This window comes from Sinohyriopsis cumingii, chromosome 1, assembly GCF_028554795.1.
Source record: "Sinohyriopsis cumingii isolate HCF-2022 chromosome 1, ASM2855479v2, whole genome shotgun sequence".
In the NCBI taxonomy this organism is placed as follows: domain Eukaryota; kingdom Metazoa; phylum Mollusca; class Bivalvia; order Unionida; family Unionidae; genus Sinohyriopsis; species Sinohyriopsis cumingii.
This window is the reverse complement of record NC_142961.1, coordinates 118,280,913-118,299,823: the sequence shown is the minus strand read 5'-3', so window position 1 is coordinate 118,299,823 and position 18,911 is coordinate 118,280,913. Positions and strand designations below refer to the sequence as shown.

The window sequence follows — 18,911 nt, the reverse complement described above, 5'->3', positions numbered from 1 at the left end:
TAAACGATATTGTACAACATTAATTATAGACGATGCTAAACTAGATTTTATAATTGCTGATACAACGAAAAAAAATACGTTTATAAGTCGAAGTAATGTTAATTTATCAGACAGAACTAAATTAGGTACAATTGTGAGTTATATTGATGGTGAGTCACCGCAGTTTACTCATTTAAGATCTTCAATGCTCGTGTACGTTTCGACAAATCTAGTATCGATGATAAATGGGGTTTCTGAGTTTGGTGTCAGTGTCGCTACGGATTCGTTTTACATCAATAAAAATAATACAGGATTGCTACAACAATTACATATGGGCACTTATGCTTCATGAGGTGAATGGAGAATAAAACAAGAAAATATTCTTAATTATTCTGAATTCACCGACGTTGAAATTAAGGGTATTATTACCAAAACAAATCAAATATCAAAATTGTCATCTGCGCCATCTGTATTTGATCCTGTAGCTAGACATAAAACAGTTTATCTTAATGGGCCTGTAGGTTATGGTAAAACAACTCGTGTGATCGAATTATTCTTGAACAGTTGTTCAGAAATATTTGTATTAACACCTACTCACAGACTCGCAAGAGTGATCAGAGAAAGAAATATTAAACATGCACTTATCATAAATTCTTTCGATGGAAGGGAGATAAATGGACTCCTGAACGAATGGGAGAGAAATATTTTCCAAGGATTATTGTTTGGGATGAAATATGCACTGTTTCATTCGAAACGTTAAAAATATTTCTTGATTAGTTATTGACAAAAGATACTGCTGTAATAATGTGTGGCGATCATAGTCAGCCACCACTTTTTGTTGCATTGTCTCCACATGGATGGCTGGGGAATTTTGTAGATTATTATGATGAAATAACTGATGCTCATAGATTACTTGATCCAGAGTTAAGAGAGTTTAAGAAATTAATCAGACTTCAACCGAATAAAATTCAGTGTGAAATAAAACCTGAAATAATTTCAGAAAGTCCGATTAATATTTTTCGGAATTTATGAGGACCAAAATGATTTCATAGTTGCAAGTAGAAAGATAGTTCGTGATACATGTCAACAACAATTATTTTTGTTACATAAAGAAAATTTCAAATCTACCCGTACCATTATGTTATCGACCAGCAGATACGCGACTACAGAATATTGACGTTGATATACTAGGATCGTCAGAAAAACAAAGTCTTGTATTAAATGATATTGTTTTAGTTCCTATCAATGTTGCTGACAGCGCATTAATCATGAAAAGAAAAAACTCCATGGACGCTAGGATACGCAATAACAATTTATTCATCACAAGGATTAACCATCCAAAATGTTTGGATCGTTGATGATCGTATCAAATGGTCAAACTTAGTTTATCTCGCAGTGTCTCGAATCAGAAAAAATATCTCACCAGCGGAGAATTGTCATAGACTTCACAGAAACTGCTGGAAATAGCGAAGTTATTGACAATGATTAGTAAAAACAAAATTAGTTATAAACAATGTGACAAAAAATACAAATAAACGCGACTTTGATCTCTATGCTGACATTTATCATGACATTGAAACAACATCAAAATAATCATTGTGCGAGCTGTAACACAGTAATGTTATGGCAGTATTCAAACAATAATCCAAGACAATTTACCCTAGACAGAATTAATAGTAATTTTGGTCACACACGCGAAAATGTACTTCTGACATGTCATGAATGTAATCGACGTCGAGGTGCTAGTTTACAAAAGTAAACGCGGTGGTAATTGTGTGTCTTCAGGAATTACTTGTAATTATTCACTTACAAATCCATGTTGAGGAGCAGTTGAATCTAACCTGTAGATTGTTGGTCTACCTTGGATCTTACCACGCTAGAAATTTTTTGTGTTGTAATACTCCAATAGGATCAGTAGCTCTTTTTTTCACCACCTTCAAGATCACCTGTTTCATATAAATATCTTACAGTCATATTACCTAATGCTGGTTGTTTCGAACATTCATGTGTTTTAATTTTTTATTTTTTTTTGTGTGGGGGGAGGGTTGTAATTGCAATAATGGGTTTCAAAGCAGTTGTTCGAATGATTTCATTATTTAATGCAGCTCTCACACTTGGTAATCTTGCAACCCATTCGCGAGATCTTGTATCTTTCTAAATTATTTCCTTCGCATATTAATATCCAAATAACTGCTCAGCAAGTGTTCGATTAAATCGTTCAACAATTGCCTGATGAAGATGAATTACGGTATGTCCTCGCCTAATTTTGACATTATGTTTTTTCATCAGAGATTTCTCTGCACCAACAAATTCCCTGCCAGGATCAACCTGTAATAATTGTGGCGATCGCAAGGGTTCTAGATGATAAATTCGTTCAAAAGTAGAAGGAACTTCAGTTGCTGTTTTAGTTGATAGTTGCTCTGCTTCCTTATTTCTACTTGCAACGTCAACAATAGTCAACGTGTATTTGGATGTTAATTGACGTCTTCCAATTTTAATAGTATCATATGGTAAAAATAAAATATCTTCTTGATGAACTTCATTAGAGGTGCCCACATCAAAATGGGCAAGTTGATTTCTTTTGGGTGGTGGTAGGTAAATTTGCCATATTGCCTGTCGTGCTACCCATTTTGCAGCAACGTTCTGTAACATTTGCTGCATCAGCGAGTTTACTAATCGCTGCTCTAACTTTCCAATATACTGTTGGGCTATACTAAATCGATTCCACTATTTTATAAAAACCGGATGATTAATTACTGGCTCCTAATACTAGTTTACCTTTCATCGCATATCTTACCAACCAATTAGCTAATGATTCTCTTAAAGATTTTTTTTTATATGGAATTTAACAAGTGAATCACCTTCACATCTGCAATATGTCTTTGTTGTAAATCTTTAATTTTATAAGTTACATCATGAATATTACATGCTTGATCAATAGCATTTATTGGATATTCTCCAGGTCTTGGTTGATCTCGCTCGTCAAGTCGGGTTCCAGGACCACAATAATTATATCCTGGAAGAGGTTTTTCTACTGGGTATTTAGCCCATGGAGTTCCTGGTAATTGTCATAATGAAGTAGCTATATTACCACCAATTTTATTATTGGAAATAAATTTATATTTATTTGTATCACATTTTACATATTTACCTGTAAGTGCACCTTTTTATGTTTTGTTATTATTGTTGTTAATCCACTTGTGGATGTGGATGCTCTTCATCGAACACAATATAGATCCATATTATTTATTATATTTGTACAACATGGATGTCATTGATTTGTCAACGACACGAATACAAGAGCCAGTAATATATATCAGCATTACCTAATTCAATCAGAATGATAATAATAGGTCCATCTGGGTCTAGTAAAACGAAATTATTACTTAATTTGATGAGATGGCTCAAATGGGATAAGTTATATTTAGTGGCTCCGTCAGTTGATGATCAGAGATGTTACGATGTAAAGATTGTAATAAAAATGCAAAGTTACTGAATGAAGATGGTGATAAAATTATTAAGTGTATTACAGATATTAATGAAGCACCGTCCGTAGATGAATTAGACGGATTTATCAATAATTTAGTTGTGTATGATGATGTTATGTTTGACAAACAAACAAATCCAGCAATAATATTTTCCCATGGAAGGCATAAAAATACAGATAGTATCCATGTTACTAAGAGATATGTACAAATACCTAGTGATCAGAGATAACTGTAATATTTTAGTTGTATTTAATGGAGTTGATACACATACTCTGCGAAATATTCACCAGCCTTGGTGTAGTGGGGATATGGACATGATTAAGTTCAGAAATTTCTTTTCAGAAGCACAATCTGCTCCGCACGGATTTATAACAATAAATTTACACTATCCCAGAACAAGATATCAGGTAGGTCTTGATAAAATATTGGTTGATATAAAAATTATTTAATTATAGCAGCAGAGAGGGTGCGACCTCCATAAAACGTCCGGAGGGTAAAACAAAACGCGCATACAAATTTAGAAAAAACACAAACGACAAAGATAAAGTAACAACAACAAAATAACCCAATTAGAGAAACTCTCGGTAAAGTTAGAGGCTTCCGTTTAGCGTTATTACGCTTATATTTTCTATTTTCGTAGGAAACTTTACTTTTTTTTTCAAAAATGACGTTTCAGCAAAGGTCTGGTCACCCTCTCTGCTGCTGCACACGATAGGTTATATATGGTGGCTAGTATTTTTGGTGCAACAACCGACCCACGGGAAGATACTGGCGCTTTCTCAATTACCCACATTTGCCACGCCGAGACTCGAACCCACGCGAACAGAAGTGAGATTTGTGAATGATCTGTTAGGTGAGCACCTTAGACCATTCTGCCACCCGTACCTCCCCCTCCCCCAACAAAGCTGGACGAATTAAGCTCACATTTATAAGCAAAGATTCTGATTGGTATTCATGTGATACAGACATGCAGCATATTTTTCTTCTGAAGACTACCATTGAACTTAGTACTAACTGGATGCTACTATTTTGACAATTAACTGGACAACAAGTGATAAAACTATTAATATGTGCGTCAAAAGGATTCCAAACGTGAAGAAAAATGTTCGTAGAAAACTTTGTACTTTCTTCCAAAATATCAGGTTCTTACCAATATTGACCAATTTACCACTAACATTCGTACGACATCACAAAACTATTCAACTTCAAATTATATTATGATCTTGAAATATAGCGTGTTCAAAAATTAACGAAGCATCACAAAAATAAAAAAGCTTAAAATACAGCTATGTTACTAAGCCAAACGAGCCCATTTTTCGCAGTGTTACTGTTACAACCTGTCTGTGACAAACATTCCTGTTCTAAATGTTTGCCTATGTAATGAACTCTAATATACACCATTACTGACACTGCTTTTCAAGTGTGTACATTTTTTATTGAATACAATTTTGGGTTTCTAGTGTCTTAGATCACATATTTTTGTCTTCACTTTTCTCTAAGGTAATCGGGTTCTACAATACGAACTCTCCAGACAATCGTGAAACCACAATCCGTGAACTCAACACAATCGAGCACCACAATCCGAGCACTAAATAGAGTCGGGGCACCACAATCCGTGCACTGACGAAAATCAGTGAACCACAGTCAATACATCGAAGACTATTTAGGCACCAGTCCGTGCACAAGGATAATCGGGGCACCGCAATTAAATTAAAAACTTAAGACGATCTGAGCACCACAATCCGAACACTCAAGAAAATAAGTGCACCACAATATGTTAACTCTGGACAATCGGGACACTAAAATCTGAGCATTAAAGACCACTGGAGTATCACAACTGATGCACAAAGAACAATCCCAGGAACAACAATCTGGACACTCACGACAATCGCATCTCCACGATCCCTGTGATGAAGATAATTGGGACACCACACTCCATGCACTGAGGACAATCGCAGAATATGCATCAAAATTTCATTTCAAAACGACGCATTGAAGAAAGAGGAGAAAAAAAGGGACAAGACAAAAATAGAGTGGGGGGGACGATGAGGAGACTTAAGAAGTTCTTTGTGATAAATGATCTCACAATAACAAATTTTAGAAATTCTCAGAAGAAAACCCCCAGAAAATACAACAATTGTAGCAGCAGGAAAGACTATGATGCTCTGAAGGGAAAATTTCCGCTGGTCATTTGTCCAGTTGCTCAAAACAAATGGAAGATTTTTATATGGACTGTTAATTGCAGCAGTTCTTTTATCTGGCTGAATACATTAGCACTGTAAGTACTTTGATTATTTTGAGTGTGATTCTTCAACATTATGGTTAATTGTCATTGCCTGGATGGTGGTAATCACATAATAGTATTGCTTTTTTTTGTTGGTTTTAATGACACTTCTAACACATTATTGTCTATATCCTGTAGAGGAAATTGGAGCCAAGTGGCTTTCCCAAGGACACTGAGGCAGCCGACCATGGCTGGTTATCAAATCCAAAACTGAGCAACCTTGGCTCCCTTGATCCATTTTATGCAACCTTCTTATCAGTTGTTTTTATGGAAAACTAAGGTGAACCGAATAGAAACGGGACCAACAACGTTGATAAAAAAGCCAGAGTAGTTAAAACAATCTTAAATAAAATCTACCACGACCGACATAATCAATAATTTTCCATTGTTAGTATTGCATGTTGTACAGTATACTCACAGTTCCATTTGTTGAAAAGCTTCATAACCTTAATTCAAATTATCTATGAATGACCTTGACCCCAACATCAAAGGGGCCAGCGTGCATGTCGCTGAATAAGTTGTGTTAGCTTCATTCCTATTAATCCCTGGTATGACGAAAATCCACGAAGGGGTTTAGGAAATATAATGAAAGCACAATGCCGCAGTTAAAACCTTTTATGACTATGACATTGACCCCAAAACCTTAATCCAAATTTGCTATTACCAGTACATTTGATCTTAATGTAAAAGGAGCGAGTAAACATGTTGTAGAATAAATTGTCTTAGTTTTATAACGATTCATGCCAAATATGATGATATGATAAAAATCTATCAAATGATTTAGGAAACAAGCAAATTGATTATTTTTTAAAAGCCCCCCTCCCCTCCCCCAATAACTGTTTACACTGCCACCATTGCAAACATAACTGTTAGCTCTTGCTTCCCACCAATGAGGGCTTGACAAAAATTAAGAGCATTCCAGTGTGCTGTCAAATATTTGACGTGTAATATTAGCTTGTCTCAGAGTCACTTTATGGATCGAGCATCAGTTTTAATTTCTCTCATCTGTAAGTATATGTGGCACAGTTTGCACATGTGATATATATCTATCCCATGCGAGTGCACTCAGTGATACCTTAGATGACGTCATAATGCCTTTGTAATCATGAATATCTGTAACGTTTTTGTTTGTATTTATACATGTATGTATGTATGTGTGCGTGTGTATGTATGTATGCATGCATGCATGCACGCATGCAGAGATACTGCCTGGAATTTTTTTAAGAGGGGGAGGTCCCCCATACTTACTTCCGGGGGGCATCGGGGGGATGGGGGGGGGGAGCATTGCTGAATGGTGGCTGATGGGTAACAACCGTGTTACAAAGAATATGCATACCTAATTTTACAGCACTTCTTTCACAACAAGCCTATAAGGTACCTGCATACCTAATTTAGTTTGCTGAGCTGGTAAATACTCTTCACTGCTTCTTCTCACTCCACTTCTTTTTTAAAGTCTCTGCAAACAGGACATTGGCTTTATGACTCCCTTGTATCTGCATAGTCATCAGTTTATTCAATGTTTATATGACTCCCTTTTATCTGCAGAGTTATCAATTTATTTACTGTCTATATGACCCCCTTGTATCTGCATAGTCATCAGTTTATTAACTGTCTATATGACCCCCTTGTATCTGCATAGTCATCAGTTTATTCACCGTTTCTGATGTGAAGCTACTCATCAGAGCAGCGTGAATTCGGTTTTGTGAACTAAATCGCTTCTCAAAATCTGCAGTTTGTACTGGGAGAACTGCTGCAATTTTGGCCAAACTAAAACAAATTATGGAACTGCTCTTCATGCTATTGATAATATATAATTTTCCAAAACTCCATCATGTTGTCCATAGGATATTTATGTTGTGAGATTACATTTCCCAAGCTTACTAAAGAGAACATTTGCTGTCACATGTAATTCATTTATATGTATGTTCCCAAGGGAAAATGTTTGTGCACTTAAATCATCATTAACCACTTTTGCATATATAACATACTTTTCATTGACAGAAATGTCAGTGTTCTCATCTATCATAACACTGATAAATTCACTGGAGTGTAGTTTCTTTCGACATGTAATCAAATCTGCAAAAGTGCCAATTAATTCTTCCCGTGATGTGAGATTCATATTGTGCAATATCCCCAGTCCTTAAGACTGTAATACTTCACAACCATTACATTTTCTGCAACTCAGTCTGTTTCCATATGCCTTGTCAAAGTTGATGTTTGAAAACTTGTGCAACCATTTTCGTTAGTAAATGGATTATCTTTCTTATGTTCGTGACACAAAATGCGTAACATCCCTCCTTTTTGGTTCAACTGCTTGTCTCTGCATTCCAGTTCCTTTTTTCTCATCCTCCGGTTCCCCATCCACATGCAACTTCTGTGTCATTGGTTTGTGTGACATCTTCATTTTGCATTGGAACACAAGAGCTTTCCTCTTGCTCTATAGTATCGACAGTAGTAGACGATCTTACCGTGTCATCCATAGCAGACAATCTTACTGCAAAGAAATCTGTTATCTTCCTTTTCGGCATACTTAAGCTCAATGGCTCAGATTGTTATATCCCTCAAAGGGACAATTAAATTGGAACCCCTTGATAATTTCTGCCCCCAAAAAACCCCAAAATATTACTGGTCCTCTGTCATACTTGTATAATTACAAATTAGGAGCAATATCTATACAACTGCCAGGAACCAGACTATAAAAACAGCAGCTGATCGCAATCTTATAGATGCTGGTATTGAAACACTCTATCTACCTTATTCTAGCTTGATTAAGATCACTGGCAAAATGGATGACTAAGACTTAATTTTGACAAAATGTCATTTTTAATTTCTGTCTTTAATAAAATCGAAGAAAGAAAAAAATCAACAAATAAAAAAAAAGCGTGGTTACAATAAATTGTGGAAGCCACAAATAATTTGCATGACCTTTCCCCCATTGATTTGGATTTTTTTGTGAGAATCACGCAATATCCCAGCCTGACAGCATGTGTATGTGTGTGTGTTTGTGTGTACATATGTTATTGTTGTTGTAGGGTTTAATGCCATTTTTCAGCACAAGATAGGCTATACATGGCGGCCAGTATAAATGGCAGAGGAAGAACCAGGGAAAACCCCTGAAAAAACCCATGAAGAGCTACTGGCAAGCTTTCTCACATGCCCACATTTGCCAAACCCAAGAATCGAACTCACGCAGAGGTGAGATGGCAATGATCCGTAACAGTGAACGCTTTAGACGACTCAACCATATGTACATACGTATAATGGTCTTTCAGCACCAGCTTAGCTATGTAGTGTTGAGAAAATGTGGGCATTTAAAGAGCTTACAAAACAAAATGAATTCAAGAAGGTGTTAAAACCCTTAAAATACATATTCAGATTGGTATTGTGAACTGCACTCATTTAAAAGTCCAAGATTCTCTCAGCATGAACATAATGGGATGCATGCAATGGCAAAAAGTTTGCCTCCAATAGTCACCTCTTATGACATTCAGGAATCCCATGATGGTGCCTTTTACGGAGACACTGCAAATGTACAGCAGTTAAAACTGCAAGCAATGACAAAGCTATGGATAATGCAAACAAAGATGCTAAAACCAAAGACCTAAATCTGCCATGATGGCCTGATTTTGTTTTTTTTCTTTCATGGCATTGCAATATATGAAGTTTATATTTTGCAGAAGTAGAGTGATTTGCCTTGCCCTAGTAGATGCTTTGGACTGATCTAATGGTTGGAGTTGAATCCACACTACTTTTGTTGAGCACAACACCATAACCACTGAGCTACTGCAACACCCTGCTGTGGCAGAATGTACCAGATATAGGTCTGTTTGATTAGCAATTGGATGCATGTTACAAGTAAATAGCAAACTTCTGTAGATGCATGTTGCACAAAATTAATATCAAAGTTCTGTGGATGTATGTTACACACAAATAAATATCAAAGTTCTGCAAAATCAACCAGAAAATCATACAGTAAATCTGCCTTAAAAAATAACAAAGCAATAAATGACTTAAAGATTTTAATTCATGCCAAAATTTCTTCTTTTGTTGTTTCGAAGATATACATCCTTAATACAATGTCCATCTATGGAAACAGAAAGATTAATTGAATACAATAGTTTCACGTGACACATTGTTCTGATAAATATTCCTTCTATCTTCCTCATTTTTATTCAGATGTTGGTATTCTTCCTTCTTTGCTTTTCATAAAAATCTCTTATCAGCAAGAATGTTGGTTCATGGTGTACACAGATTACCTCCCTTGACCTACTCTTGTCCTCCCCATCCTACTGCCTGAAAAATAAATAGAAAACAACATAATTGGTTTGTTAAAGTTTTAATTGTTGGACATGAATGCTTTTTATCATTTTATAAATTTATCATACTTAATATAATTCTCTGCAGGGCAAACTGGGCACAAAATTTATACCAATATTTTCCAAAATATCTCTAACAACTGACAATCTGATTTTTTTAATAATTTAATGTCCGAAGCTACTGTATAATGACAGTGAATTATTTTATTCATTGTTACAGGAGAGGCTTCATTTATCAATATCACAGACTTACTCCACAGCACAATTCCATTAAGTTGGATCTACAAATGTGAGTTTACAAGGTTCTGAAAATACTATCCTGTAATAAAAAAACCATATGTAGTCGCAATGCCAATTCTTAGCCTATGTACTAAAACAAACTAAGGATGGATAGTACAGCAAATGGTGAATAGCATCATTCTACGTGCAGAAACCACAATGCTGATGGATAGAAAATGCTAATGTAATAGGATTCTGAAAATTTCAAAAGCAGGGCTTTAATGATGTTTCTAGCTATTAAAATGTTATCATTCTTCCCAGTAAGAACCGCAGCACATGCAAACTAGACCTAGATGCAAATCTAAAACTTGAGATGCAGACAAAGGTTTCACAATCACTGCTCATACATCCAAACCTGCTTTCACAGACGTTTGGATTAAAACTCTAGATTCTGTGATCCCACTTTTAAGCACCAGTTTAATTACATTTATTAGGGACAAATGGAACAATACTGGATTTTTTCCTGTCAAGTTAAAACCTGGCATGAATATGTATGCACTTCTATATTTCTTTTGCACTTATTATTAGGTAGTTGAATAGAGAATGTGATGATATCGGCAAATTTAGAGATTGGCTCCATGGTATAGTTGAGAAATGAACCTTCTGATCTATAGTAACAGCCTAAAACAGTCACAAAAGTGTATGACTCATTCTTAGTAACTGAGTCAGAAACATTCCTTTTCTGAAATCTAGGACAAGTAAAACTGACTGCTGGATAAGTAACAAAATCATGAAACTTGCCAAGTGGGGAAAAATAAATCCAGAATTTGATAGGATTTCATGAGCCATAATACTTTACAGTCTGGGCAAATTGGAGATTTTTAATTTTGTCCTACCCAGACTTGCCACGTACCTCTTTATCTTTCATGTTCATTTTCTTCTCAAGGGTCATTGCAAGCACCTGAGACCTAAAGGCCAGATTTTTAGTCTTCTCTATCACCTGCTGGTATGGGGACATAGCCAGAGCACCCATCACCACATGGCCCTGAAAAATACTGTATTAATGTTAGACTTCTATAAATTTGGACTGAAAATAATCCGTACAATGTCAGCCTTTTATATATTCTGACTGAAAAACGCTCATATGAAACTAATAATGCATTCACTAAAGCTGTGCAATGTCTGCACAATTCTGGTATGATACATGTCTTGACAACTGGTGATGCAATACATACTGTCATATGTATCATACAGTTAACAAGTACTACAATATATATCACAAGAATGGAGTTGTATACAATATGTATCATACAGTTACCAAGTAATACAACACATATTACAAGAATAGTGATACACAATATGTATCATAGAGTTAACAAGCAGTACAGTAAATATCACAACAATGGATACACAATATGCATCATCCAGTTAGCATGCAGTACAGTACATATCACAACAATGGATACACAATATGTATCATCCAGTTAGCATGCAGTACAGTACATATCACAACAATGGATACACAGTATGCATCATCCAGTTAGCATGCAGTACAGTACATATCACAACAATGGATACACAATATGTATCATCCAGTTAGCATGCAGTACAGTACATATCACAACAATGGATACACAATATGTATCATCCAGTTAGCATGCAGTACAGTACATATAATATGTATCATCCAGTTAGCATGCAGTACAGTACATATCACAACAATGGATACACAATATGCATCATCCAGTTAGCATGCAGAACAGTACATATCACAACAATGGATACACAATATGTATCATCCAGTTAGCATGCAGTACAGTACATATCACAACAATGGATACACAGTATGCATCATCCAGTTAGCATGCAGTACAGTACATATCACAACAATGGATACACAATATGCATCATCCAGTTAGCATGCAGTACAGTACATATCACAACAATGGATACACAATATGTATCATCCAGTTAGCATGCAGTACAGTACATATCACAACAATGGATACACAGTATGCATCATCCAGTTAGCATGCAGTACAGTACATATCACAACAATGGATACACAATATGCATCATCCAGTTAGCATGCAGTACAGTACATATAATATGTATCATCCAGTTAGCATGCAGTACAGTATATATCACAACAATGGATACACAGTATGCATCATCCAGTTAGCATGCAGTACAGTACATATCACAACAATGGATACACAATATGTATCATCCAGTTAGCATGCAGTACAGTACATATCACAACAATGGATACACAATAGGTATCATCCAGTTAGCATGCAGTACAGTATATATCACAACAATGGATACACAGTATGCATCATCCAGTTAGCATGCAGTACAGTACATATCACAACAATGGATACACAATATGTATCATACAGTCAGCATGCAGTACAGTACATATCACAACAATGGATACACAATACGCATCATCCAGTTAGCATGCAGTACAGTACATATAATATGTATCATCCAGTTAGCATGCAGTACAGTACATATCACAACAATGGATACACAATATGCATCATCCAGTTAGCATGCAGTACAGTACATATAATATGTATCATCCAGTTAGCATGCAGTACAGTACATATCACAACAATGGAAACACAATATGCATCATCCAGTTAGCATGCAGAACAGTACATATCACAACAATGGATACACAATATGTATCATCCAGTTAGCATGCAGTACAGTACATATAATATGTATCATCCAGTTAGCATGCAGTACAGTACATATCACAACAATGGATACACAATATGCATCATCCAGTTAGCATGCAGAACAGTACATATCACAACAATGGATACACAATATGTATCATCCAGTTAGCATGCAGTACAGTATATATCACAACAATGGATACACAGTATGCATCATCCAGTTAGCATGCAGTACAGTACATATCACAACAATGGATACACAATATGTATCATCCAGTTAGCATGCAGTACAGTACATATCACAACAATGGATACACAATATGTATCATCCAGTTAGCATGCAGTACAGTACATATAATATGTATCATCCAGTTAGCATGCAGTACAGTACATATCACAACAATGGATACACAATATGCATCATCCAGTTAGCATGCAGAACAGTACATATCACAACAATGGATACACAATATGTATCATCCAGTTAGCATGCAGTACAGTATATATCACAACAATGGATACACAGTATGCATCATCCAGTTAGCATGCAGTACAGTACATATCACAACAATGGATACACAATATGTATCATCCAGTTAGCATGCAGTACAGTACATATCACAACAATGGATACACAATATGCATCATCCAGTTAGCATGCAGTACAGTACATATCACAACAATGGATACACAATATGTATCATCCAGTTAGCATGCAGTACAGTACATATCAGAACAATGGATACACAATACGCATCATCCAGTTAGCATGCAATACAGTACATATCACAACAATGGATACACAATATGTATCATCCTGTGTTAGCATGCAGTACAGTACATATCACAACAATGGATACACAATATGTATCATCCTGTGTTAGCATGCAATACTTAGCAAAAGAATGGAGTGATACACAGTATGTATCATATAGATAGCAAGCAATAAATATCACACGAATGGAGTGATACATCATATGTATCATACAGTTAGCAAGCAGTACAATACATACCACAAATGGATTTGTAACATAGGTTTAAAGTAGCTTTAACAATTTTTCAGTCATATCATTAAGATGTCAACAGTGTGACTGTTTATAGTGATGTCTAGCACTGAGGCATCATGCCACAGACATGCAGAATGATGTCCCACCCAGTCACATTATCCTGACACCAGGCCGACCAGTCCTAACACTAACCTCTTAATGCTGAGCGCCAAGCAAAGGCAGCTGTTAGTACCATTTATTAAGTCTTTGGTATGACTCGGCCAGGGATCAAACCCATGACCTCCTGCAGCAGCAGAGGGGGCGAATCGGACATTTTGTCCAATCGTTATTTTGCTTAATTATTACTTTCTGCACTCAACGATCTAGTGTCGTCGGCGCCTGGTAAAAAAAAAAACGACGACGTCGTTGGGGGATCGGCGCGTCGTCATTTGGTTTAATTAACACCTTCTGCGCGTCGATCCCCAGCGTCGTCAGCGTCCGGTAAGCACGTCGACGACCGCGTCGATGTCATTGCCCCCTCTGCTGCTAAGTGGTTATTTACAATGAAAATTATTTACAACTAACCGAATATTTGGTCAAGTCCGATACGATATCGTGTCCGAGGATCATGTAAATTTATCGTTACAAATCCATGTGGGGTCGACTGAGCATGACTAAAAAAGTTTCGAAAAACATTAAAGTCCATGTCACCGCCGCACCATGTCTGCCAAATATTTCGTAGCGTGTGTGTATCAACGCCGTTGAACACAGCAAGAATATTACAGTTGTCTCTGATTACTTTTGGAATCTGAGTGTATCGTTGAGTGACATATATCACGTCAGTGTTTTTATGCCTGCCTCTGGAAAATATCCTAGCTGGGTTTTTTTGATTGTCTAACATAACATCATCGTACACGACTAGATTGTTAACGTCGCCATCAATATCATCAATACCCGGTGCATCATTGATATCCGTAATAAACTCAATAACATTTTTTTTAGCGATCGCTGATGCATTCTCGTTGAAATCTTTCAACACCTCGTAGCATCGTTGATCATCTACGCTAGGAGCAACCAAATACAACTTATCCCACTTCATCCATCTCATTATTAAATTGAGTAACAATTGCGTCTTTCCTGATCCAGATGGTCCGATGATAATCATCCGGATCGAGTTTGGTAACGCTGCAACATGCTTAACTGGTTCTCTTGTTTTAGTCGCCGAAAAATCAATTATATTCATATCTCTATACATAAATTATGGATTTATATTGTGTGAAGTATAGAGTACGTACTGGCACAAATGATATGACAACCGCTACAACAAGAAATAACAGATCGGCGCTTACTGGTAAGTGTGTACAATGCGGTACAAAGAAATTTAGATTTATTTCTATTAGACCCGGAGATGTTTTAAAAAAAAGCGAGGAGGTGACATCGCAGCCAAGTTATCAAAACTCCCCGGAACCCCGTGGGCAAAGTATCCAGGAGAAAAGCACCTCCCAGGATACAACTACTGTGGCCCCGGAACAAGATTAGATATTAGACTCGATGATCAAAATCAGCCCAAACCCGGTGAGTACCCAATAAATGCTATCGATAAGGCGTGTCATGCTCATGATGTTGCTTACAAAAGTAGCGATCTGCAACAGCGTCATATCGCGGATGTAAAATTAATTCACGCATTAAATGCTATTCCTGATAAATCCGTCAAAGAAAAATTGGCCTCATGGTTGGTAAAATCGGCTATGAAAGGTAAATTAATGATTGGCGCTGGTAATTAATAACAACATGGAATCCATCTATTATTCTCCGAGAGGATACTGGAAGGGGAAGGCCGCAATTGGTAAACTCGCAAGCGCTGCAAAGGTAACAAAGGCCACTGCGGCTAATTGGTTATCCAGACAGGCTATATGGCAAATCTATCTACCACCGCCTAAACAAATCAACTTCTCGCGCTTTGATGTCAGCATACCTAATGAAGTTCATCAAGCTGATATACTATTTTTGCCGCATGACAACGGTTACAAATACGCGCTAACCGTAGTTGATGTTGCGAGTCGATACAAACAAGCGGAGCCGTTAAAAACAAAGTCAGCAACTGAAGTAGCCGCTGCATTTGAGCGGATTTATCGAAGAGGTCCTCTGCGTTGGCCAAATCTATTACAAGTTGATCCTGGTAGTGAATTTCGCGGCGCTGTTTTATCAACGCTGAAACACCATAGCGTCGCGATACGACGAGGTCATACTGCGCTACATCGTGATCAGGCAATTGTTGAACGATTTAATCGGACTCTCGCTGAACGGTTATTTGGATATCAGTACGCAAAGGAATTCATCCAAGAAAAACGATCTCGTGAATGGGTCAAAAGGTTGCCAGGCGTAATTGCAGCGTTAAATAACGAGATTACCCGAGCAATCAACATGAAGCCCAGCGACGCGATTAAATACGAGTATATACCCGGAAGATCAAAAATAGATAGCGTTTCCAGGCCGATTCTCGGCAATGTTACCGTGAGATATCTGTATGAACCAGGAGAGCTTGAAGGCGGTAAAAAAAGGGCTACTGATCCTATTTGGAGTGTTACCACACATAACATATCAACAATAACACGATCAACTGGTAGACCACCGATCTATAGACTGGATTCAACTGCTCCTCAGCGCGGATTTACACGCGAGCAACTACAAGTGATACCTGACGATACTCAATTGCCCCCGCGTGGTCTTAACTAGCGCCGTTGCGTCTATTGCACTCAAGACATGTTAACCTCACATTGTTTTTGACATGACCGAGACTGTTATCGATCCTGTCCACGGTAAATTGGCGAGCGTCTTTATCCGAATAACGCCAACTCATTATACAATTGCAACTCGCGCAGTGATTATTCTGTTGTTGTCGTAACGCAATTATTAATTCGGCATCAATATCAAAACACCGCTGTTTTTTTTTATCCTGTTGGCGGTAACCCGAGAGTTTTCTATCAATGACGCTTGCATCGATGGCGACTTTGTCGCCGGCTTCGTCGGTGACTCCGTCAATAACAATTCTTCGAAGCTGATTTATCCTCCGTACTCTGGACACTGCAAGATAGACTAGATTTGACCATTCGATGCGATTATCAACCATCCAAACAATTGTATCCGTGATAGTTAGTCCCTGCGAGGAATGTATTGTCGTTGCGTATCCTAGCGTCCACGGGGATTTATCAGCACGTAGCGCGTCCTCGACGACGCTGATATCAACGAGCACAATATCATTCAGCACAAGAATTTGTTTTTTTGTCCCTGACGCTGTCGGGCCCGGGATTTCAACTTCAATGTTCTGCCGCCGTGTATCCGCGGGTCTATAACATAACGGCACTGGACGCGTTGGAAACTTTTCCTTGTGCAACGTAAACAACTTCCGCTGAAGTGTGTCCCTGACTATCTTTCTACTCGCTACAATCAAATCGTTTGGTCTCCATGTTTCCCAGAATTCATTTAACGGCGTTTCCGGAATCACCTCGCGGATTATTTCACATTGAATTCTATCAGGCTGTAATCTGATTAATTTTTTAACCTCGCGCAGTTGTTCATCAAGTGCCCGGTAATCAGTATCGGTTTCTTCATAATAATCCACGAACCCGCTCAACCAATCATGTGGACCCTCGCCGACAAATGGCGGTGGTTGGCCATGGTCGCCACACATGATCACCGCTGTATTCGCGCGCAGCAACCACTCAAGAAACATTTGTAAAACATCTAACGAAACAGTACATATCTCATCCCAAATGATAACCTCAGGAATAAATTTTTCACCCATTCGATCAGGAGTCCACTCACCACCGCTGTATCGAAAAAAGCTGTGATAAGTAACGGCGTCAACATTTCGTTGTTTTATCTCTCGCGCTAGTCTATGGGTCGGTGTAAGCACGATCATACTTGCCCGCGTTCGAAATAATTCAATTGCCCGAGTCGTCTTTCCTGACCCGCCACAGCCGCTTAAATAAACTGTTTTGTGTCTACAAATTGGATCAGAACACGGTGGTGCATTAGACCATTCTGATAATTTATCACCGCGTAAGTAGTTGTTCTCAACGGTGACATCTGCTGACGGGGAATAATCGCGTCGTATTTCGTTTTTAATTCTCCATGTACCCCAACTCTCGTCCGGACTAGTAAACTCGGCTATGTTTCCCCTATACTTCGCGTCAGTATAAAATGAATCAACGGCTACTCTAACCGCGGTGTCAGGAAATCTATTTATCATCGAGAATAAATTAATAGCGGCATAACCCAGCATAGACGCCCTCAAATGCGGGTATGCCGGGCTGTCTCCATCGCTGTAGGTAACAACTGTACCCAACCTTGTTCCATTGGACAAGAAAGCTGTTTTGCAGTTCACGTATCTATTTTTCGCCACTGCGTCCTTGATTACGAAATCATATTCTGCGTCATCTATAATCAGCCGTGAGCAATATCGTTTGTAATCGCAGTTTTTTCCACCTTGTGTAAACTTACCAATTATTCTTCTACCGAGATCTTTTGCCTCGTGGTTTCGTTGGTTGAATATCCTCCTGGACCATTCGATGATATATTCCTCGTCGGCATCAATGTTTTTTCTGGACTCGTCAATTATGCTGTCTAGACGCTCCGGTTCTGGTAACCAGACTTCAGTCTGCGCCCGGTATGATATAATCGCGTCACTGACAATCAACGAAACTAGCATGCTACAATCAATCATATACCGTAGCAGCGCTATTGGCAGCCACTTCTTTTTAGCCATGTGTCTACCGATCCAAATATAGCAACAGCGATGGAGTCCTGCCGCGAATTCAAATGATACTATGCGAGCGAATCCGGTTAAATCAAAATCAGGCAGTGGTCCATTAATAGCAACACGAGTCATTTCATGACTGGGGTGTCCAAATCGTTTGAAATACTCAGCGGCGGATCCATACCCGAGA

The 18,911-nt window shown here is 37.8% G+C and overlaps 1 protein-coding gene across 1 annotated transcript in view; it reads right to left on the bottom strand.

Annotated features, from left to right (window-relative positions):
* Nucleotides 1-9,757: 9,757 nt before the first annotated feature.
* The window catches only part of LOC149807728 (eukaryotic translation initiation factor 3 subunit E-like), a 58,256-nt gene continuing 49,102 nt past the window's right edge, over nt 9,758-18,911 (bottom strand). Inside the window, exons 12-13 of the mRNA XM_089969902.1 lie at nt 11,200-11,331; nt 9,758-10,044 (exon numbers count right to left, since the gene is read on the bottom strand). Coding sequence (XP_089826028.1) covers nt 10,018-10,044; nt 11,200-11,331 — 159 coding nt within the window. The 3' untranslated portion in view covers nt 9,758-10,017. The remainder of the gene's footprint in view (nt 10,045-11,199; nt 11,332-18,911) is intronic.